This window comes from Lontra canadensis, unplaced genomic scaffold, assembly GCF_010015895.1.
Source record: "Lontra canadensis isolate GAN:19392208 unplaced genomic scaffold, GSC_riverotter_1.0 scaffold40, whole genome shotgun sequence".
Classification (NCBI taxonomy): Eukaryota; Metazoa; Chordata; class Mammalia; order Carnivora; family Mustelidae; genus Lontra; species Lontra canadensis.
In genome coordinates this window covers 1,320,227-1,344,888 of record NW_022631034.1, presented here as the reverse complement: position 1 = coordinate 1,344,888, position 24,662 = coordinate 1,320,227, and the positions used below count along the sequence as shown (strand labels likewise).

General features: G+C 32.3%; 1 protein-coding gene and 1 non-coding gene across 5 annotated transcripts in view; one reads left to right on the top strand and one right to left on the bottom strand.

The window, feature by feature from the left end:
- The window catches only part of WDR78 (WD repeat domain 78), an 86,588-nt gene that overhangs the window by 29,371 nt on the left and 32,555 nt on the right, over positions 1–24,662 (top strand). For 3 of the 4 annotated variants that reach the window (XM_032870045.1, XM_032870044.1, XM_032870043.1), the window contains 3 exons: positions 2,180–2,319; positions 18,911–19,066; positions 23,322–23,516. In XM_032870045.1, the coding sequence (XP_032725936.1) occupies positions 2,180–2,319; positions 18,911–19,066; positions 23,322–23,516 (491 nt within the window). The remainder of the gene's footprint in view (positions 1–2,179; positions 2,320–18,910; positions 19,067–23,321; positions 23,517–24,662) is intronic. The other variant, XM_032870046.1, reaches the window with a different exon arrangement.
- LOC116875124 lies at positions 19,098–19,202 on the bottom strand. The gene has a single exon (XR_004384144.1). It is a non-coding gene; the product is annotated as a U6 spliceosomal RNA (small nuclear RNA).

Genomic DNA, 24,662 nt, shown 5'->3' with positions numbered 1-24,662 from the left:
GTCTGCTCTGTCTGAAATTAATTTAGCTACTAAAAATAGATTATTGATAGTTATTCAGATTATTTAGATTCAAATATACTTTGAATATGATTAATAGTACTAAAAAATCCATCATTAAAATATTTTTAGGGCATTTTTCTTATCCAAATATAAAATGACCTAGAATTTTTTTGGGCTTCAAAATATGGTACAAGTAGATCCTGAATAACATTCTTTGAAGCTCATAAGACATAAGGGTAAGCTCTTAACATCAAAAAAAGGAAAGTAAAGAATAGCAAATGGATAAATAAACGATCTGAAATCAGAGAGGGAGAGATACTAGGAGCAAATGTTAAAATTACCACATGGATCTAGAGTCTATTAAAATCTTTGGTCCCTGGCAAATTGAGATAACTGAAAGAGATATTTTTGTATTAATCAACGACCCTTAAAAGGATTTCAGTTATCTCAAGCAATCCTAGGTCTCATAGCTACTATCTTAAGCAAACATGAATTTTCTCTGGAGGAAATCATATCCTATTTAGACTTTTAAGATTCCCTCAGCTTGAGTTTGGTAAAAATACACCAAACCAATAAAGAAGCCATTATGAATGAGAATTAAAGCAATAACAAACCCTAGATTTACATCATGAGATCTGTGGATAATGAGATTTTAATAGGGCTATATTATGAGATATAGAATATAGAATATGTGTGAAATATTTAAATAAAAGATAAAGTTAACACCGTACTAACATTAAGAAACTATCAAAATGATGACTCATATTTGTAAAAACATCTAAAAATAACTGTAAAATAAAGTATACTTATATAATTATTGAGATTAAAAAGTAAATGTTAAATTTAAACAAGGCAATTGAACAGAGATTTAATCAATTGAAATATAGATCTGGATAAATTATAGAAAAATGTGATATAAAGTATGAAAGAGAAGATAAAGACATCAACAATAGAATAAAGGTCTGGAGAGAAAATGTGATATAAAGTATGAAAGAGAAGATAAAGACATCAACAATAGAATAAAGGTCTAACATGCATCTGGTTAGTTTCAAAAAATCAAAATAGGAAGAATGGAGGAGGGGAACTATTCAAAAAGAGTGGGTAAGGACTTTCCCAAGCTCTTAAAAGACACCATGTCACAGAAACAGGAATAAATTTAAAAAAAAAATGCACAAAAATGAAGTGGATTCAACACATTGTACTGATAGTCCAAGATATCAAATATTAAAAGATTTTAAAAACAGAAGAAAAAAAGAAAGAAAAGGCATATCATCCGCAGAGAAACAATTAAACCAACAGCATTATTGGGGCAAAGAAGTTCACTTCATAATGACAGGAAGGTAAAAATAATTTCAATCTTAAATATTCCTAATAAAGTAACCTCAACATATATGAAGCACAAATTAAAAACTTGGTAAGTATCCTACTAAGGTAGGAGATTTAAACATGCCTCTCTTAATTACTTTATGTCAACCAGATAAAAAATTCACATAGATATTGAAAATTTGGACCAGAAACATAATTTAATGATCACAACTCTTCATTCAACAATTAGAGACCATACACTCTTTTCAAACACCCACAGAACATTTATAAAAATCATCCATGCAGAAGGCCATGAATCAAGGTTTCAAAAATTTCAAAGAAATAGTACCATACAAACTAAATACTCTGGCCACAAATGGAATTAAATTAAAAATTAATAACATAAACCTCAATAAAAACACAGATACATATTCACATACACATTTGGAAGTTACAAAGCACATTTTCTAAATTCCTCATGAATCAAAGAAGAAACCATAATAGAAATTTAAGAAATACTCAGAATTAAATAATTATGAAAAGAAAACCTACAGGATGACACAAAAGTGGTACCTTAAGGGAAATGTGTAGTTTTCAGTGTTTACAACAAAGTTCTTAAAACCTATCTGGAGATAGTGCTAGCATATTGTTGGTGGGCACTGACAGTATTAGGGATGCTGGGAGGTACAGTAAATAGAATCCTTTGGAGGTGATTTAGTGCAGTCTTTCCTTAAAGGGTTTTTTAAACTCTCACTTCATGTTTGGTGCAATCCACATTAAAGAAGTTAATTTGAAAGAGAAAGCATAATATAAAGAAGAAAGATCTGTGGTAATAATTTTTATTAATGAGTCAAATATACTTTGTTTTTTATAGTCGGAGAAACAGGACTTATGAGACCCTCTGTAGAAATAGATTAGGCAATGACTTATATGTTGAAAGGATGATGCAGACTATTAATGGAGCTCCAAAGAATAAAGAGGTTCAATGTGACAAAATCGTAAAGGAAGACAAAGGTAATTTATATTTTATTCTGCTTGATAAATGACCATATTTTAATGAACATTCTTTGAGTCTGTCAATTAAGAAATTAATGTTGAAACATACAAAGCAAAAATAGAAATACTTTGGCCAAATCACAATAATAGCTGGATACTGTAATCTACAGCTTTTAGAATTTGACAAATAATGAGTAATAAATACAAATATGAAATATTTAGATGACATAATTATCAATTTTGATTTTTAGAGAAACTCTATTATAGAATTTTATACTCTTCAACTGTTTATGAAATGTTTGGAGAAACTGCCTGCTTACTATTACAGAGTATCAACCATAACTAATAACATTTAAAATGTGCCAGGTGCCATTCTAGGCCTTTCACTTATATTAACTGGTTTAATTCTCACCACAACCCTATGAGATAGGTACTATTGTTACTTTCCATTTTGGAGGAAGAAAGAAGCAAAGAGAAGTTAGCCAACTTGCTGAAGTCACTCAGCTATTACGGTACACAGTAATACCCTTAGACAGTCTGGTTCTAGAGCCTGTGTCCTTTATTACACTTACTGTCTTTCAGTGTTTATTAATTAATAACCCTGCATAGCCAACAATCTGTGAAGTAGGGCCAAAAGTAATTAAAAGAAAGTTTTTAATTTTTAATGGCCTTTGTTGTTCAGCAAAACTATAAGCTAGTTCTTCTGAAAGATTAAAATAGACAAACTTCTAAGCAAGTACTAAATTTAAAAAAAAAGGCAACTTATAATTAGTAGGAAAGCTTTTGGCATCTTAATTATAATTAGTAGGAAAGCTCTTGCCATATTCCCCTTACAAATGTGGTGGTGGTCTTAAAGACAGCAGTCTGCTATCCCAGTTTGAGACCCTGGCCTCTGGTTCCAGAAGGAGCAAAGCAGACTTTATTCTTAACGGAGTTGATTTCTCTGTTTCAACCTGTCTAGGAGTTACCTGAAGGACTGACACAGAGCACTTGTCTTATTATTATTATTTTTAAATTCAGCACTCTCAGGTGGTAAAGCCGCTGTGCATACTGCATTCTTCACAAATACTGAAAGGCAAATGAACAGCTCAGCTCTCTTAGAGGCAAGAGAATACAATGGAGTCAAACAAGAAACACACTAAAACCCTGAGAGAAAAAGCTAGGGAGGGAGTTTCTTTAGGAAATTAAGATATTGAAAGAGGCTTGCATATATAGGGAAATTTAGAGAGTCCTGTGCATGCCTAGGGCAGGATGCATGCTCAGAAAAGACTTGAAAAGATCCTAATCTTTCACCTCTGGCTGATCTCTAGGCTCAGTACAAACAGGAAGTGAAGGCTAAGGCATAGTTGTAAACAGTCTGGCTAAGCATTAAAAGAACACCTTAACACTATCTACAATCTACAAAGACTGGGAGTTTTTTTCCCCTTTGTTTTTTTGTTTTGTTCTTTTTTTCTCTTTTTCTTTTCTCTTTGCTCTCTTTTTTTTTTCTGATGGGGAGAGAAATTCAGTTGCTCAAGGAAATCTCTGTCAGGACACCTGCTGACCAAAAGCCAAAAAGCAAACACTTCTAAGATGATAGTAACAAAGAATACAGTCTTTATAAAAATAGCTTAGAAACACCACTAAGGAAACAAACAACTAGGACTCACAGAAAACTACAAAAACAAAACCCAAGGACCAAGAAGAATCTGATTTCCAGAGTTGCCACATTATTATATTCAAACTGTTCAGTTCTCAAAAAAAAAAAAAAAAGAAAGAAAAAAAAATTTACAAAGGACAGAAAGAAATAAGAAAGCATAGCCTGTTTAAATAAGAAATCAACAGAAACTCCCTGTGGAAATACAGACATTGCATTTATCAGCCAAAAACTTTTTATCAATTGTATTATATATTCTGATAAAGCTAAAGGAAACTGTGGACAAAAAGCTAAAGCAAACCAGAATGATGTACAAACAAATAAAGAATAGGAATAAAAAGAAACCAAACAAATTCTTGAGATTAAAAGTATAATAACTGAAATGGAAAAACTCACTAGAGGTATGAAGAGCAGATTTGAGCAGGCAGAAGAAAAAAATCAGCAATTCTTAAAAGAAAGGTCAATAAAAATATTCCAGTCTGAGAAGCAAAAAGAAGAATAATAAAAATGAACACAGCTCAAAGGACCTATGGAGCCCCACCAACCATACCAACATAAACATAAAGGGAATTTCAGAATGGTAGAAGAAAAAAAAATAAAAGTAAACAAAAAACATTTGAGGAAATAATGTCCAAAAAACTCCCAAAATTCGAAAAAAGTCATGAATCTGCATGTCTGAGATGCTCAATAAGCTCCAAAAACAATAAAGAGATCTTATAATTAAGTGTTAAAAGGGAATTTGAAAGCAGCAAAAGAAAAGGGACTTATTACATATAAGGAATCCTCAGTAGGATTACACCCAATTTCTCAGCAGAAACCATGGAGTCCAGAGATCATTGGGATGCCATACTTAAAGAGATGAAAGAGAAAACTGTCAACCAAGAATTCTATATCCTTCAAATAATTCTAATGATGGAGAAATTATATAAAATAATTAAGATTAAATATATTCCCATGAAGGAGAAATTTAAGATTTCCCCAGATAACAAAAGCTAAGGCAATTCAGCACAAATAGAGTAGAATATGAGAAATACTAAATACTTATGAGAAATACTAAAGGGAGTCCTTAAGGCAGAAATGAAAGGACACCACAGACAGTAACTTGAAGACATGAAGAAACAAAGGACACTGGTAAAGGTAGCTACATAGATAAATACAAAAGCAGTATTATAATTTTGGTTTATCTCTCCTCTATTTTTTGCAATATAATTTAAAATAAGTACATAAAACAATAATTATAAATCTATAGTAATAGGCACACAGTGTATAAAGATATAATTTGTGCCATCAACATAAAGTGAGTGTGATAGAGCTGTATAGGAGTTCCCGTACACTACTAAAGTAAGGTAGCAGTAATTCACAATAGATTGTTAAATTTTTAAGAAATTGATTGTAATCTCTAAAGTAATCACCAAGAAAATAAGTTAAAATTTTCAAAAAAGAAAATTAGGAATCAAAGCAGAACACTATAAAAAATCAAGTAAACACAAAAGACAGTAATGGAAGAATTGAGGAACAAAGACATAAGACATGAAGAAGACAAAAATGGCAGAAGTCCTTTCTGAAGAATAATTACTTTGAATAAATAGATAAACTCTCCAATGAAAAAGCAGATTTATACATAATTTATATATTTATATATATTATATATTTATATTATATTTATATATTTTATATATTATATTTATATTATAATTATTATATATTTTATATATTTATATACAATTATATATTATATAATTCATATATTATATTACAATTATATAATAATTATATATAATACAATTAATAATTGTAATATAAATATAATATATAAATATACTATTAAATAAAATATAATAAATAAATAATAAAATAGAATAAATAAAATCTTAAATATATGTATTTAAGTATATATATTTAAGATTTTATTTATTTATTTGACAGACAGAGATCACAAGTAGGCAGAGAGGAAGGCGATGGGGGTGGGGGAAGCAGTCTCCCTGCCGAGCAGAGAGCCTGATGTGGGGCTCGATCCCAGGACCTTGAGGTCATGACCTGAGCCGAAGGTAGAGGCTTCACCCACTGAGCCACCCAGCTGCCCCAAGAATATTACATATTGATAAAAGATTCAATTCATAAAGAAGATATAACAATTACAAAGATATGTATTTAACAAAAGAGCCTCCAAATATATGAAGCAAAAATGGACAGGATTGAAGGAAGAAATAGACAGTTCTACAATAAGAGTTGAGACTTCAGTACCCCACTGTCAATAATGAGTTGAACAACCAGAGAGATTATCAATTTAAAAAAAGAGGACCTGAATAATAACATAACCTAGATATAACATACATGCACAGAACACACCATCCCCAAATGGCAGAATACACATTTTTTTCTCAAGTTCACATGGAAAACTCTCCAAAATACACCATTATGTTAGGCCACAAAACAACAGGTAATAAAATTTTAAAAATTGAAATCTTTTCTGCCACAATGTAATGATACTCATAATGTGTAACAAAAGGAAAACTGGAAAATTTAAAAATATTTGGATATTAAACAACACACTCTTAAACAACCAGGGGATCAAAGATGAAAGCACAAGGGAAACTAGAAAATATTTTGAGACAAATGAGAATGAAAATACAACATAGCATACTTATAAGATGTAGAGGAAGTAGTATTTAAAGAGAAATTTGTAGCTGTAGATATATTTTAAAAGATCTCCACTTGAAACTAATGTAGCATTATGTATCAATTCTACTTCAATAAAAAAGTAATTTAAAAAATCAGTAACTTTACATCTTAAGCAATGAAATAAAGAAGATAAAACTACAAAAGCCAGCATAAGGAAGGAAATAATAAAAATTAGAGTGGAGATAAGCAAAATGAGAAAAAAAAATCAATGAAACTAAAAGTTGGTACTTTGAAACGATCAACACAACTGCCAAAATTTTTGTTAGACTGACTAAGAAAGAATAGAAGATTCAAATTACTAAATGGGAAATGGAATGGAGACATAACTACTGACATTACAGAAATACAATCATTTATTAAAAAATGAACATCCATATGTCAATAAATTAGATAACTAAATGAAATGAACACATTCCTAGAAACTCACAACTTGTGAAAACTGACTCAAAAAGAAATAGAATATCTGGACAGAGATATAATAAGTAAAGGTACTGGATTAATAATCAAAACTTCCTAACAAAGGAAATCCCAGGAGCGCCTGGGTGGCTCAGTCGGTTAAGCAGCAGACTGACTCTGGCTCAGGTCATGATCTCAGAGTCCTGGGACTGAGCCCTGCATCAGGCTCCCTGCACGAATGGGTGTCTGCTGTCCCTCTCTCTTTGCCCTTCCCCCCACTGGTGCTCTCTCTCTGTGTCTCTCTCTTTCACTCTCTCAAATAAATAAATAAAATCTTAAAAAAGAAAAGAAAAGAAAATTCCAGGACCAAATGGTTTCTCTAGTGAATTCTACCAGTCATTTAAAAGAGAAGCAACACCAACCCTTCAAAAAATAATTTTCCAAAAAATGGAAGAGCACACTTACAAATCATAGGGCCAGCATTACTCTGATACCAAAGCCAGACAAAGACATCATAAGAAAAGAAAACTAATACCATTATTCTTTATGAATATGGATGCAAAAATCCTCAATAAAATACTAGTACACTAAATTAGCTCCACATTAAATGGATTATACACTATGATTAAGTGCATTTATCCCAATAATGCAAAGGTAATTCAATATATGTAAGTCAACAAATGTAATACACATAGTCTTATGATAAAAATACTCAACAAATTAGGAATAGAATTTTCCCAATCTGATAAATGGCATTTATGAAAACCCCACAGCTAGTGTTATACTCAATGCTAAAGAACTGGAAGCTTTCCCCATAAGATCAAGAACAAGACAAGGATAAAATAGATAAAATGTATTCTATCTAGACTGCTTTCTCAACTTTCATTCAACATTGTACTGGAAGTTCTAGTGTAAGCAATCAGGCAAGAAAAAGAAGTAAAAGACTAAATTAAGTCAGAAAGGAACAAATAAAAATACCTTTATTCACAGATGACATGATCTTAAGTATACAAAATCCTAAAGAATTCATGCAAAAACTATTAGAGCTAATAAATAATTTCAGTATATATGTAAAAAATATAATACATAGTAATAAATATAAATAAATTAAAATAAATAAATAAATAAATAATAATAAATAAGTTCAGTAAGTTTCAGGATACAAAATCAACACACAAAATTCAGTTGTATTTCTATACACTATCAATGAACAATTCAAAAAGGCAATTAAAATAATTGTACTTACAATAGCATCTAGAATAATAAAATACCTAGGAATAATTCTAAACAAAAAGGAGAAAGACTTGTATACTGTTAACTACAAAACATTGTTGAAGAAATTAAAGTAGTCCTAAATAAGTGAAGATACCCTGTGTTTATGGTTTGAACAATATAATGTTAAGATGTGAATCCTCAAACCAATATGCAGATGCAACGTAATACATATCAAAACCTCCAAAGATGTTTTACAGAAATAGAAAAATAAATCATCCTATGGATATCAAAGGATCCTCCAAATAGCCAAAACAATCTTGAAAAAGAACAAAGTTCTTTCCACACTTCCTGTTTTGAAAACTTGCTACAAAGTTACAGTGATCAAAATAGGGTTGTACTAGCATAAAAACAAGTACATAGACGAGAAGAATAGAGAGCCCAGAAATAAACTCTCACATATATGGTCAGCTGATTTTTTTGATAAAGGTGCCAAGACCATTAAATGGAAGAAAAATAATCTTTTCAACAAATGGCATCGGGACAACTGGATAGCCACATGAAAATAATAAAGTTGTACTTCATACCATCTACAAAACTTAACTCAAAATGGAACAGTGACTTAAATATAAGAGTTAAAATGATAAAACTCTTAAAAGAAAACACTGAGGTTAATATTTTTGCCCTTTGCTTTTAGGATGGATTCTTGTCCATTGATAAGATATGACACTAACAGCAGAAAGAACAAAGGAAAAATGGATAAATTGGCCTTCATCAGAAAACCTTTGTACATTAAAAACATTATTCAAAAAGTGAAAGTACAACCTACATAATGGGAGGAAATATTTGCAAATCCTATCTCTCATAAAGTTTCAGTATCCAGACTATATAAGGAATACTTATAATCCAAGAACAGAGATAAGCCACCCAATTAAAAATTAAGTAAATTTAATTAAAAATTAAAAATGGGCATTGGACTTAAATATAACATTTCTTTAAGGAAGATATACATATTGCCAACAAACACATAAAAATGTTCAATTAATCATTATAGAAATTCAAATCAGAACCACAAGTTACCTTTTCTTACCCATTAAGATGGCTATGATTAAAAATGGAAAATAAGGTGTTAACAAGGATGTTGAGAAACTGGAGCCATCATACACAGCCGGTGGGAATGCAAAATGGTGCAGGCTCCAAGAAAACCAGTTTGGTGTTTCCTCATAGAATTAAATAGAATTATTATATGCCCCCCAAAATATATATATGATGCCATTGCACACCTATTTTATATCTATCTATCTTATCTATCTATCTATGTATATATATATATGTCTCCAGATAATTAAAATAAATATATAAAAATGTATAAAAATATATAAATATATGTATGTCTCCAGAGAACTGAAATATATCCCCCCCAAGAGAGATATATATGTCCCCCCCGCAGAGAATTGAAAACAGGTAATCAAATACAGGTACACACATATTCATGACAGCAGTATTTATCATAATCGAAAAGAAGAAACAACCAAGATATCCATCAATGGATGAATGGAAAAACCTAATGTGTAAAATACAGTAAGTGAAATGTTATTCAGTCACAAAAAGGAATCAAATACAGATGCTTTGAGCAAAGTCCTCTCTTATACTCTAAAAGATGTCAGAAGTTTCTCTCTGGAGAGGACAAAATCGAACCTATTCACACACTGAAGTGTATCTTGATTGCTTCTAAGTTTTTGCCCTTATCAATATCGGTGATATAAACATCTATGGCAGGCTTTTGTGTAGACATAATAAGCTTTCAGTTTCTTTGGGTAAATACCAAGGAACATACTACTGAATCGTATGGTAATGTATTTTTAGTTTTGTAAGGAACAACCAGTTTCTTCCAAAGTGGTTGTACCATTTGGCATTTCTGTCAGCAATAATGGAGGGTTCCTGGTGTTCCATGTCCTCACCAACATTTTGTGTTGTCAGTGTCCCAGATTTTGGCCATTCTAATAAGTGTGTGGTGGCATCCCATTGTTGTTCTAATTTGTATTTCCTTGATGACATATGATGTGGAGCATATTTTCATATAGTATTTGCCATCTGTATATCTTTGGTGAAGTATCTGTTAAGCTCTCTGGCCCATTTTAAATTAGGTTATTTTTTATTCTCGTTGAGTTTTAGTTTTAGTTTTAGTTTTTTTTTTTTAAGATTTTATTTATTTATTTGACAGAGAGAGACACAGTGAGAGAGGGAACACAAGCAGGGGGAATGGGAGAGGGAGAAGCAGGCTTCCCACTGAGCAGGGAGCTTGATGTGAGGTTCAATCCCAGGACCCTGGGATCATGACCTGAGCCCAAGGCAGCCGCTTAATGATTGAACCACCCAGGCGCCCCTGTTGTTGAGTTTTAAGAAATACATGTATATTTTGGACAACAGTACTTTATCAGATGTAGCGTTAGCAAATGTTTCTTCTAATATGTGGCTGGTCTTGTTATTCTCTTGACATTGCCTTTCACAGAACAAACATTTTTAATTTTTATGAAGTTTAGCTTATCAGTTTTTGCTTAGCAATCATACCTTTCATCTTGTATCTAAAAAGTCATCCTTATACCCAGGGTCATCTAGATATTCTTCTATGTTATCCTCTAGGATTTTCATAGTTTCACATTTTACCTTTAGGTCTATATTCAACTTTGAGTTAATTTTTGTGAGGGATATAAGATCTGTGTCTAGATTCATTTTTTACATGTTGATGTCCTGTTGTTCCAGCACCACTTGTTGAAAAGACTTATCTTTGGTCCATTGTACTTGCTTCTTTGTCAAAGATCAGTTGACTATATTGATGTGGGTCTATTTCTGGCCCTTATTCTATTCCATTGAACTATTTGTCTATTTGTTCACCAATATCACATTATCTTGATTGTTGTAGCTTTATAGTAAGTCTTCAAGTTCAGTAGTGTTAGTCCTCCAACTTTGTTCTTCTTCAATATTTATTGGCTATTCTGAGTCTTTTGTCTCTCCATATTAACTTAGAATGAGTGTGTTTATATTCACCATATAACTTGCTGGGATTTTAATTGAGGTTGCATTGATCTGTAGATCAATTTGGGAATACCTAATATTTTGACAATATTGAGTCTTCCTAAACATGAACATAGAATGTCTCTACATTACATGAATGATTTTCTACATTAAAGTTTTTGTGGTTTTTCTTGTATAGATTTTGTACACATTTTGTTAGGTTTATAGCTAACTATTTCATTTCTTGGGCACTAATGTAAATTGTATGTTTTGAATTTCAAATTCCATTTGTTCATTGCCAGCATTTAGGAAAGGAATTTTTATTGGCTTTTATGTATTTCTCTTGTGTCCTGCAAACTTTCTTTAATCACTTGTTAGTTCTAGGAGTTTTTGTCCATTCTTTCAGATTTTCTATATACATTAACATGTCATCTGTAAACAAAGACAGTTTTATTTCTCCCTTCTCAATTTGTATGTTATATCCTTTTCTTGTCTTATTGCATTAACTTGGACTTCCAATATGATGTTGAGAAGGCATGATGAGAGGGGATATCCTTGCCTGATTCCTGATCTTAGTGAGAAGGCTTCTAGTTTCTCAACATTAAGTAAGTTAGCTGTAGCTTTTTTGTAGATGTTTTGATCAAGTTGAGGAAGTTCCCTTCTATTCCTAGTTTACTGAAAGTTTTTATCATGAATGGGTATTAGATTTTGTCAAATGCTTTTTTTCTGAATTTATTGATATGGTCATATATATTTCTTCTCTAGACTATTGCTGCGATAGATTGCATTATTTAATTTTTGAGTGTTGAACTAGTTGTGCGTACCTGGGATAAATTTCACTTGGCGTTTAATTCTTTTTACATGTTGTTGGATTTGATTTCTAATATTTTATTAAAGATTTTGCATCTATGTTCTTTAAGAGTTATCTGTCTGCCTTTTTTTTTTTTTTTTTGGTAATGTTTTTGTCTGCTTTTGGATATTCAATGTTGGCCTCAAAGAATGAGCTAGAAAGTATTCCCTCTGTTTCTATCCTCTGACAGAGACTATAGAAATTTGGTATAAGGTTTTCCTTAAATTACTGATAGAATTTAGCAGCGAATCCATCTGAGCCTGGTGTTTACTGTTTTGGGAATTTATTATTGATTCCATTTCTTTTTTTTTAAATTTAATTTCTTTAATTGATATAGGCTTATTCAGATTATCTATTTCTTCTTGTGTAAGTTTTGGCAGATTGTGCCTTTCAAGGAATTAATCCTGAATTTCATCAAGGTTATTAAATTTGTGAGTGTATAATTTTCACAGTATTCCTTTGTTATCCTTCTAACGTCCATGGGATCTGTAGTAATGTCCCCTCTTTCATTTATGTATTTTTTATTTAAAAATAGCTTTTTTTATGAAAAGAAAGTCTAAATAGCATAAATTTCAGCTAAATTCCAGCATAAATAGTTGTTCCAGTTAGAGGTTTATTGATTTTATTGATCTTTTCAAATAACCAGTTTTGGGTTTCATTGATTTTCCCTATTGGCTCCTTGTTTTCAGTTTCACTGATTTCTTGCTCTAATTCTTTTAAATTTAATTTTTAATTGAGATATAATTGATATGTAACATTATATTAGTTTGAGGCTTATAAAACAGATTATTTATTTTAGTACTGGAAGTTTGTAATTTTTAACCCATTTCACCCAACTCTCCATTCCCTGTCCTCTGGCAGTCATCAGTCTGTTCTCTGTATTCATAAACTTGGGATTTTTCTTTCTTTCTTTCTTTTTTTTTTTTTTGCTTGTTTTTTTAGATTCCACATATAAGTGAGATCATACTATATTTGCTTTTTTTTGGTTTGACTTATTTCAGTTAGTATAATGCCTTCAAGGCCCACCCCTGTTGTTGCAAGTGGCAAGATTTCCTTTTTATGACTGAATAATATTTCAGTGCGTGTGTGTGTGTGTGTGTGTGTGTGTGTTTGAGAGAGAGAGAGAGAGAGACATTTTATCTGTTTATCTATCAAGGGTCATTTAAGTTGCTTTCATATCTTGGCTATATAATTAATACTGCAATGAACATGGGAGTACAGGTATCTTTCTGAGTTAGTGTTTTTGTTTTCTTCAGATAAATACCCAGAGGCAAGATTTCTGGATCATATGATATTTATATTTTAATTTTTTAAGGAAATTCCATGCTCTTTTCTATAGTGGCTGCAACAGTTTACATTCCCATCAACGGTGCACAAAATTTTCCTTTATTCCACATCCTCCCCAACACTTGTTATTTAGTGTGTTTTAATAATAGCCATTTATAGTAATGTGGTGGTAATGTGTGGAGGAGGCAAGCATTCAATAGTTCTTTGATTTGGTCTCAGTCTTTTACTGTGCCTGGGTCTCTGGATTCTGAACTTCACAAGTGTTTGTTTTCTTCTCCACACCCTCCCCTTAGGTGGGACAAAATGGCTCAAAGGTACTGGTATTTGGTATTGCCCTTTCCCCGGGTCAGTTATAGTCTGATAATACCGTACCAGGTTGTCTTCTGAAAGCAGTCCTTGTTAAGAACAGAGTATTCCAGGGTCCTGGGATCAAGCCCCGCGTTGGGCTCTCTGCTCAGCAGAGAGCCTGCTTTTCCCTCTCCTTCTGCCTGCTGCTCTCCTACTTGTGCTCTATCTTCTCTGTCAAGTAAATAAATAAAATCTTAAAAAAAAAAAAGAACAGAGTATTCTAGCGTATTCCACAATAGTTCCTTTTTCCCTCCCCCTGCCAGAACCACAAGGGAATTTTTAAAAATATTCTGGGAATTTGGTCAAACTCCTGGAGATAAAGCTTACAAAATTGGGGACTTCCCTGTGACTGAGACCCTGTGCAGTTTTTTAACTCTCAGACTTGTGAGACAAACAGTGATCCTCCAGCAATTCATCAATTATAGTTCAGGTTTCCTATCTTGGCACTGGTTCCCACAGTGGTTTCCACCCCGGGTCTGTTCCAATAAGCCATGACTCCCTGTATTCATTTGTCCATCTCCCCAGTCTTGGGGGCAGTGGTTTGCCCTATGTTCTTACCTTTCTTTCAGATCCAAAGAAAAGTTGTTGATTTTTCATACTGTTTAATTTTTCACTTGTTTTTAGGACAGAATGGTAACCTCCAAACTCCATTCTGTGGAACTGAAAACCAAGTCCCATCTTCTTAGCTTCATACAGAATGCTCAGCTGAATCTGCCACTTCTTTTTCATATCTAGCTTGCTTTTACCATTGTTAATATAGTTCTGCTCTCCTTTCCAGTGGCCCTCCTAGATAAGTTGAGGAAACTCACTTCATTGCACAAATATATTGTTTTACCCTGAAAGCAGCAGAGAAGCCACAGTAAACAGAAAATACAGAGCATCCCACTTAACTGACCATACTTTCATTGGATATTCAATGCCTAGCTTGGTCAGGTGCCCTCAGTGGATTACGTTCTGTGTTTCCAGGGAGGTATTTATGGTCTCACCATGTGATTTCTTCCTTAGTGGCTCTTGTAAACTCTCAGGGAAGCTGAAGTCAGAGTATGACACAGACTGTTCTGATGATCTTCTCCTGAGAGTCCTCCTTTAGTAGTCCTCATCTAATAATGATTATTTTGTTCTTTTTTTAATGCATCTGTGATAATGTTTGCTATCCAATTTTTAAAACTAGACAATATATTGTGTAGGTATGCATATGTCAGAGAGCCTTCCGTGCCTGTGGATTCTGAACTTCACAAGCTTTCCAAGAAGAAACCTCTTAAAAAGGGTTCCTAGTGCCCATTGTTTATTTTGGAGGTAATCCTAGGAAACATTAGTAGGGGAGTTAGTAAGTGGAACAAGAAAGGGTAGGCAGTCAGCAAAGTATATGCTGTCTAACAAATTACCTCTTTGGGTAACTGGAATTAAATACTGCCAGAGAATTTTGGGAGTCAGAGTTATTTTATCATGTTCTAACTTTCTAAATCATTGTTTGAAGGTAATGGGCCTGTTAGTTTGTTGGCACTTTTAGCCAAATTTGTGGACATCAAAGTGGTCTTTGCAGCAAAAAATGGCCCCAAACAAAGCAATATAGATGCTGGAGTTGGAGGTTGGCTAGTCACAGGTATTGCATAGCAGATATGGGCAGGGCACCAACAGCATCTACCACAGGAGAAAAATCTTAGAATAAAGCAAGAGAATGACCTTTCCAAAACTTAGGGAAAGTGGATGTGCCTTTGTTGGAGGGAGCTAGAAGGAAGAAGGTTAGAGCAAAGAGTGTCCAGGACTTCTAAGCACCTGAAGATGTTCTATTTCTTACCTGACTGGTGAGTACATGGTAGTAATTCTTTATACCACGTGTATATGTGTTATACACTCTTCTGTGAATGATATGTATTTCACAGAAAAATTTTATTTAAAATAATGAAAGTTTAGGGGTGTCTGGGTGGCTCAGTCAATTAAGCATCTGCCTTTGGCTCAGGTCATGGTCCTGGGATCAAGCCCCACATCAGGCTCCCTGCTTAGTGAGGAGTCTGCTTCTCCCTCTCCCTCTGTGATCTCTCTCACTCTCACTCTCTCTCTTATTTAATAAATAAATAAACAAACCTATTTTTAAAAAATAAAGTTTATGTTAAAAATATCAATGCTAACCAATTAAATATTAGGTCATATTTTGTGTAAAGAAGTAATAAGACCATTTAAAATTAAAAAGTATAGTATATTATTCAAGACAAAAAAAATGAAATGCTGCTAAATACTGATGCTGACAGTGTTTTTCTCCTGTGAGTAACCCAAGCCTATTACAGTTGGTAAAGGGACTGAAGCCTGTGGGTTGAGGAAAATATTGCACTAGCTGTGCTTAGACTGAGTATGGCAGCTTTATGATTATGGGAAAAACAAATTCTTAAAACTTCTTTTCTATTCCAAAGATGCTTTCTATAGGGTGGCCAGTAAGTCTAGAAATATAGATAATATAATTTTGTCATTCTTTGTGGTGTAATATCAATAAACCATTTATCAAAAAAATAAAGTCTTATGGATCAGTAAAAAAACACATGTCTTCTTTGCCTGATTTGGAATGAAACTGATAGAGATTCAGGAGTCAGCTGGAAATCAAATATTAGCTTTATTACTTATAAAGATACTTGAAAAAAAATGTAGCTTCAAATCTGCAGCTCAGTGGACTTGCCATTTCTTCCTTCCAGAATAGATCTTACCAGCCATAAATGGCACAGCTAGACAAGCAGAGATCTCCTTTTTTAGGAGTGAGAATGGACCAGAAAGCATGCTTTCTGCCACTGAACAGACCTAACAAAAGAATTCAAAATTGTCTGAGCACAGTTCCTTCTCCTAAACTCTCCCGTAGGATTAGTCAGTCACTTTTTCTCTGGTAATGAGTGAATGAGGGACATCGAGAGACCAAGGTGTTAATTTAGTTGAAGTTCGCTGTGACGATGCACAGAAAGTGAGGAAAAATTTTTCCATCCAACAGTATACATATAGTAATTTATGCTAAAAGTCGCATTTCAAATCAATGGGTAATTCAATAAATGTATTAGTATTCCTGGTTAAATTTTAAAAATATAGTTAAATCCTACAACTATAGATTTCATAAAGTCATCTTGTTTTATATGTATATTATACTACAATAAAGCGTTTTTTATAAAAACAAGTGATATAAGCTAATTTTTATTAAGAAAATACACTTATGTATTTGTTAATATGTGAATCTGGAAGGACATACACTGGAATGTTAGCAGTTATTATCTCTGGGTGATGGAAATACAAGTCATAGTTATCTTTTCTTCTTTTTTAATAGTTAGCATATATTTTTACTCAGCTAACAAGTAAAATTATTTTTCTATAAATGTTCTATGGCTAATTGCTCTCTTTTTATAGTCTGAATTAAACCAGTAAATAGAAACAATATTTTAAAATGGATAAAAACTATTTTGACATATCCTGGACTCAAAAATGCTCAAAACACAGGTATAGTTGGGAATATGTCATTCTGATACTAGTTAAAACTTTCCTTAGTAGAATATACCAGTATAAAATTGGAAAGTCACAGTCATTCAATTTTTTTTTTTTTCAAGAAACAGACTCAACTATGGAGAACAAACTGATTATCAGAGGGGAGGTGTGTGGGAGAGTGGGTTAAACAGGTGATGGGGATTAAGGAATGCACTTTTGTGATGAGCACCAGGTGTTGTATGGAAGTGTTGAATTACTAAATCGTACACTTGAAACTAATATTACACTGTATGTTAACTAACTGGAATTTAAATAAAAACTTAAAAAACTCCATCCCCCCCAAAATGAACAAAAAGCAATCACTATTATTTATTGTTTCATTTTTTACATAATATTATGGCATGTGGTATGAGATTTTTTTATTTCTTAGGTTAATTTATTCAAATGCATAAATGTCATGATGGTACCCAAACTAAAATTACCAATGTTATTTATCTTCAAACAAGAAACAACTTTAAATCACCCTAACGTTTTATGTTGCTCATTTATAACACGTACCTTTATTTAAGTAGCAATTATTGCTGACAATGTAACAGTATATTCCTATATACTCAAATTACTAAACTTTCAGTTAAAGTAAGAAAAAGAAGGTTAGGTAATTCATTATTCAAAGACATAATTTCTTTTTATGGTCTTTTACTTTATGAACATGGAAATTGTATCCTTTTCAATTCAGCAAAATAGATGAGGTATTTATTCTGTGTATAACTTTGTTAGATATTATTAAAATAAGTTCAATAAAATAGAAATGTTATTATGAACTGTGAGTTAACATTCTCACTAATTGAAAATACTGTGAAATCCAAAGCTCCTTCATTTTATTTTATGAAAATAAAAGTCATAACAATGAAGTAGTTGCATTTATTATAGCCAGGTCTTGTTTTGATTTTTAGAGAAAAGAATTATTAAATACTGTACTTAAACTTTCATAAGTTTAGCACATAGAAATATTTTATTACATGGTCACTGATAAAATAATTGCTACATGAAATTTTCATTGTTATATCAATAATGAAAAGGGTTGGAACTTTTTTTTTAATTTGCAGATAAATAACATTTTCAGTCTTTGGAGACCATTGTTATATTTGCTCATTTGAAAAAATTATAGCCAGTGCAAACAAAAATTTTTAAAAAGGGAAGGTAATAACCATATTACTGTACAAGTTTCTTGAGAACAGTCAACCAATTTCCCAACAAGTATAATCTTTTTACATAAGCATATGAGATTTTTTTGTGATAAAAATGGAATTAGATGATTATAAATTAAAAGTTCTATAGAATATAAAAGAACATTAAATCCTTATTGTGACATGGTTGTCCAGGTCCATATCAAGCAAGACCTATACTGACAGATGGATGAGATTATGCACCATCAGCTTGGGATAGAGGGGTGAGAGGTGTGGGGATCAGAAAGGATGGTGAGGATAATTTGGAGTTATCATTAAAACGCTAATGTATATGTACATGCAAAAAGTGTGATAGCTAAGGATCTCAACCTGTTCTCATGATTTATTTATTTTTTTATCTTTACTTTCTGCTATTGTAAAAAAAATAGTATTCATTTCTTAAGCAATAGATGTTTTTATCTTAGATTTTGCTATAACTAGTTATGTATAAGCTAATTTATTAGAATTTGATTTAAAATAATTTTTACCTTTCTCTTTATTTAGGTATAATGTCCAGTACTTGGGATTTGTATGATTCTTATAATGCTATGGAGCTTTCATCTTTACCAACAAAACAATCTATGCTTGAATCAAATACTAAAGCAAGTATAGCTTCTAAAGATCATGAGCAAAGAGTACCAGGGAGTACTATAGAAAAAAGTAAGATTTCATTTATTTCAGTTTTTTTTTTTTTTAAATGGAGTGTTTCACGAATTTGCATGTCATCCCTGCATGGGAGCTATGCTAATCTTTTCTGTACATTTCCAATAGTACTATATTGCTGCCTAAGCGAACACTCTTTCAGTTTTTATTTAAATGATGTTTTCACATGCCATTGTAAATAAATTCTTTCTTACCAGTTACAATACTTACTTTCTGGTGGAACACGAAACTACAACTTTTACTCAGAAATAGCATTGTTACTCTTTCGCATCATCCTGGACTCTGAACCAAAAATTTAAATTTTTCTTGGATAACTGTCAAGAGTGTCAAAGATTTTATCTTCCTCTGTTTCTTCTTTACTGGCTCTTAAGTTCTCTCTCATATATATAGGAACATATGGGTTCCATAATTTTCTCTCTTTCTTTCCGTAGACTATATAATTTCTAAGAAAAAGTGTATACTAACTTTGTGACAGATTAAAATGGAGATAAATTAACAACTATGGCTTTTAATTGGGGATAATTTTACTTACCCCAGGGGACATTTGGCAGTATCTGGAGACATTTTTGGTTGTCCTGACTATGAGGACATCTTTTGGGTCAATGCCAAGGAAAAAACCCATTGATATACAGAACAGCCCCCACGACAAGAAATTATGTGGCAAAAATGTAATATTACCAACATGGAGAAATCCTACATTAAAACTTTAGCTTTTAGTATTCTAAGTTTTGAGATTAAATGCTTTAATTCAAGTCAATGCAAAATTTTAACTTTCCAAATATACTTAGTAACATGGAAGAATTTTTACAAAGTCCAGTTATAGGAAATTTGTTAAATTCCACTTCTGATTGTTTTGTGGTTATGCAGTTATACAGGTTTACTCTCCCTATTCTAAACTCAGAGTCATTTTTCTTATGAAATGATATCGCTACATATAAAGGGTAGTCTTTATTTCAGAGTAATTAAACCCTGTCAAGTTTTGGTAAAGTTTTGGCAAATTTTCATAAACTAAATTGAAATATTTCTGTTCTCACCCATTTTACCCAAAGACAAATGTAATATTTAAAAATAGTAAATCAGGAAATGTTTTTGAAAAATCAAGTTTAAAGAGAATTGATCATTTTCAGAAAATTCTCAATTGTTCATTACTCATTTATAGGAAAGCCATTGATTTTGTATATTAAACTTATATATTGTAACCTTGCTCTAATTGCTTATTAATTGGAGAATTTTTTTACATTTTTTTGGATTTTCTACATAAACAACTATGTCATCTACAAAGATTTTTCCTTCTAATTTGTATAACTTTTATTTCTTTTCCTCAAATTGTTGTATTAGCTAGGACTTCTAGTATGATGTTGAATAAAGGTGGTGAGAGGCGACATCTTAACCTTGTTCCTTACCTTCATGTGGAAATTTTCAGGTGTTCACCGTTAAATATGTTAGTTTTTCATAGATTTTTTGGCTTTTCATAGATTTTTTTAAAAATCAAGTTGAGGAAATTCACTTCTATTCTTAGTTTCCTGGGAGGTGTTTTTTTTGTTTGTTTGTTTTTTTAAGATTTATTTATTTATTTAAGAGACAGAAAGAGAGAGAAAGGGAGAGTGTGCCTGTGAGTGGGGGGAGAGGCGGAGGGAGAGAGAGAGGCAGACCCCCCTATTGAGCACAGAGCCTGACTTGAGACTCAATCTGGGGATCTTGAGATCATGACCCCGAGATCACAACCAGTGCCAAAATGGAGTCCGGTACCTAATCAACTGAGTCACCCAGGTACCCCAGTTTCCTGGGACTTCTTTATCATAGTGGGTGTTAGATTTTGTCAAAAGAGTTTTCTGAATCTAATGTGATTTTCCTTCTTTAGCCTGTTGATGGGATGGGTTACATTAACTGATTTTCAAGTGTTGCACCAACTTTGCATACCTGGAACCAACCCTACTTTGTTGGAGTATATAATTCTTCTTATACACTGTTAGATTTGATTTGCTAATATTTTGTTGAGGATTTTTGTGTTATTTTCATAAACAATATTGTTCTGTAATTCTTCTTTTTTGTAATGTCTTCACCTGGTTTTGGTGTTAGAGTAATGACAGCCTAACAAAATGAATTGGGAAGTGTTCACTCTACTTATTTTCTGAAATAGATTGTATAAACAAGTCTTAAATGTTTGATATAATTCACCAGCAAAACCATCTGGGCTTATTTTCTATTTTGAAACTTTATGAATTATTGATTTAATTTCTTTAACAGAGTTAGGCCTAATCAGATGATCTATTTCACTTTGTATGAGTTTTGGTAGGTTATGTCTTTTGAGGAATCGTTCCCTTTCATCTAAGTGATCAAATCTGTGAACATAGAGTTATGCACAGTTTTTCTTATTATTCCTTTGGTCTATGGGATCAGTAGTGATGACACCTCTATTATTGCTCATACTAACAATTTATATGTTTATATTTTTCTTGGTTAATGTGACTGATGATTATGAATTTTGTTGATCTTTTCAAAGACTTAACTTTTAATTTCATTGATTTTTTTCTGATGATTTTCTGTTTTCAACTTCACTGATTTATGCTTTAATTTATATATATATTTGTTTCCTGCTAGCTTTAGGGTTATGTTACTCTTCTTATTCTAGTGCCCTGAGATAGAAGCTTGGATTACTAATTTTTGGATCATTCTTCTTTTCTAATATATGCATGCAGTATTGTAAATTTCCCTCTAAGCATTCTTTTTGTTGAATCTCACACATTTTGATGTTATATTTTTACTTTGATTTGGTTCAAATATTTTAAAATTTCATTTAAGACTTCTTTGACTTATTTTTTATGTATTTTTTAAAAATTTCCAAATATTTTAGGATTATCCAAGTATCTTTTTGTTGAATTCTAGTTTAATTCCACTATGGTCTGAAAGCATACTTTGTATTATATCTATTCTTTTAAATATGTTGAAGTTTGCTTTGCTGGCCCAGAATGTGGTCTAGCTTGGCAAGCATTCCAAGTGAGCTTGATAAAAAACATGTATTCTATTAAAATAGTGTTAGAATCTCCAATTATAACAGTGGATGTGTCTGATTCTCCTTGCAGTTCTATCAGTTTTTGCCTTAAATATTCTGTAGTCTTGTTTTCTGCTGCATAAATGATTAGGATTGCTGTGTCTTCTTGGAGAACTGATTTCTTTATTATTATGCAATGCTCCTCTCTATTTCTGATCATTTTCCTTGCTCAGAAGTCAACTTTGTCTGAAATTAAATATAGCTACTCCATCTTCTTTTGATTAGTGTTAACATAGTATATATTGCTCTTTACCTTTAATCTATCTGCGTCTTTACATTTAAATTGGGTTTCTTGTAGATGATACTTTTTAAATGTGGATTTTATTATTATTTAGGCATGGCAAGGCCAACAGATGAGGACACCACTGCCATTGAAAAGATAGCTTGTATTACTCACGGATCTCAAGAGGAGGGGACGTTCTATGCTGTGGGCTATAAGAGAAGCACCAGCGTGGGTCAGGAGGCAGAAAGGAGGGGAAAATGTGGCCAAGGGTCTTTGCTATAGTTTCTGTAGATGGGAGATCCCAATCTAAACATATGGATACTTTAAAGTAGAGACCTTTCTGAGCTGTGGCCATAGAGAGATGTAATGACTGAAGAAGGTTGGAGAGATGTGATGATGTTGTCTTCCAAGAAAGGTGTGGGTGGCCACTAGAAGTTAAAAAAGATAAGGAAATGAATATCTAGAGCCTCCAGAAAGGAACATAATCCTATCAACTTTTTGATTTTAGCCAATGAGACCTGGTCAGACCTCTAACGTACTGAACTCCAAAATAATAAATCTGCATGGTTTTAATCCACTTAAGTTTTTGTAGTTTATTTTAGCATCAGAAAAAAAAATTAACACAGTGGTGTAGCATTTCTAAAAAATTACAGTCAAATCAGACCTCCATGTGAAGACTAATAATATTATTTAAATTTGAATAACAATGTATATAGATATAAATTACCTATGAAGTTATCATTGTTTATCTTCTGATAATACATTTTTTAGTGGTTAAGAATTCCAGAATGAGATAATATATGTATATATTCCATGTGCTTGGTACATGAAAGATATTCAATAAGTGTCTATTGAAGTTTTGAATATTGGAGGAAAACAAGTACTGATAAAATGTGATTTTTATAATACTTAGAATACATGAGTCATCTAATACTATTTAAATTATTTTATCATTGCGTCATGTTTGTATTTTTCAGACAGTGAAGCTAGTTCTTTAATGGATATAGAAAACGTAATTCTGACTAAAATCCATGATGATGAAGAGGATCGCTCAGAGTCAATAATGAAATCTGACAAGTTTCGTCAGGATTTATTTTTTATGGAACGAGTTCTAATGGAAAATTTATTTCAGCCCAAACTTGCAGCTTATCGTCAGCTTCCTGTTTTAAAAGGTATTTTTAAAAATCACATTTGGGGATGCCTGGGTGGCTCAAGTAGTTAAGTGTCTGTATTTGGCTCAGGTCATGATCCCGGGTTTCTGGGATCGAGTGCCACATCAGGTTCCTTGTTCAGTGGGAAGCCTGCTTCTCTCTCTGCTTTCTTCTCCCTCTGCCTGCCTCTCCCCGTGCTTTTACACGAGTTCTCTCTCTCTTTCTATCTTTCTCTCTCTCTCTCAGACAAATAAATAAAATCTTTTTAAAAATCATGTTTAGACAAGCTCAAATAATTAAAAGAATTAAGTGGAATTATTTCTAAATATAACCTCCAGACTGGGTTATCACTTATTGAAAGGCACATATTATACAGCTTTTAGCATTGAACATCCAAGTAACATTAGAGTTCAAACTATAGAGCCCACAAAAAGAGGTAGCCCCTTAGATTAAAATCTTCATAAGCTTCTGTGACTTTTTTTTCCCTCTTGCCCCTGCATTGAATTATTTTCTCATATGTAAAGCCCCAATCCATTGCCACTGACACCTTCCAAGTTCTGGTGCTTATTACCTTTCCTTAATTGTATTGCAAGGGCATTCTTCCTGTTCTCATTGGTAAATCCCAACTCATGTTAACAGAATATTTTGAAAGATTTTAGAGATTAACTCAACCTTTCACTTTTTGAATGAAGAAGATGAGATGCATAGAAACTTTCCAAGTTTAGAGCCTATGACAAAGGTAGGCATTCAGACAAGTTCTTCTGATCTCATTCTAATTCTCTTTCCACTCTACTACCCTGTTCTGCTGATGTATCCTACACTTGGGTTTGAACATGGTAACTTAACTGTTAAAAAAGCTGCAGTAACTTCCCATTGCCTAGAATAAATTATAAACCCTAAGATTTTCCTTGTGCTATCTTCTGGTTAAACTTAACCCCCATAAATGAGCATTTAATCTGATATTTCTCATCATAGATTAATTGTTTTGGTATATCATATAAGGGGCTCATATAGTAAGTACAGTTGATCCTTGAACAAGGCAGGGCTTAGGGATGATGACCCTGGCACAGTACAACTTTTGATTCCCCCACAACTTAACAGCCTACTGTTGACCAGAAGCCTTACCAATAGCATAAACAGTCAGTTAACACACATTTTGTAGGTTAT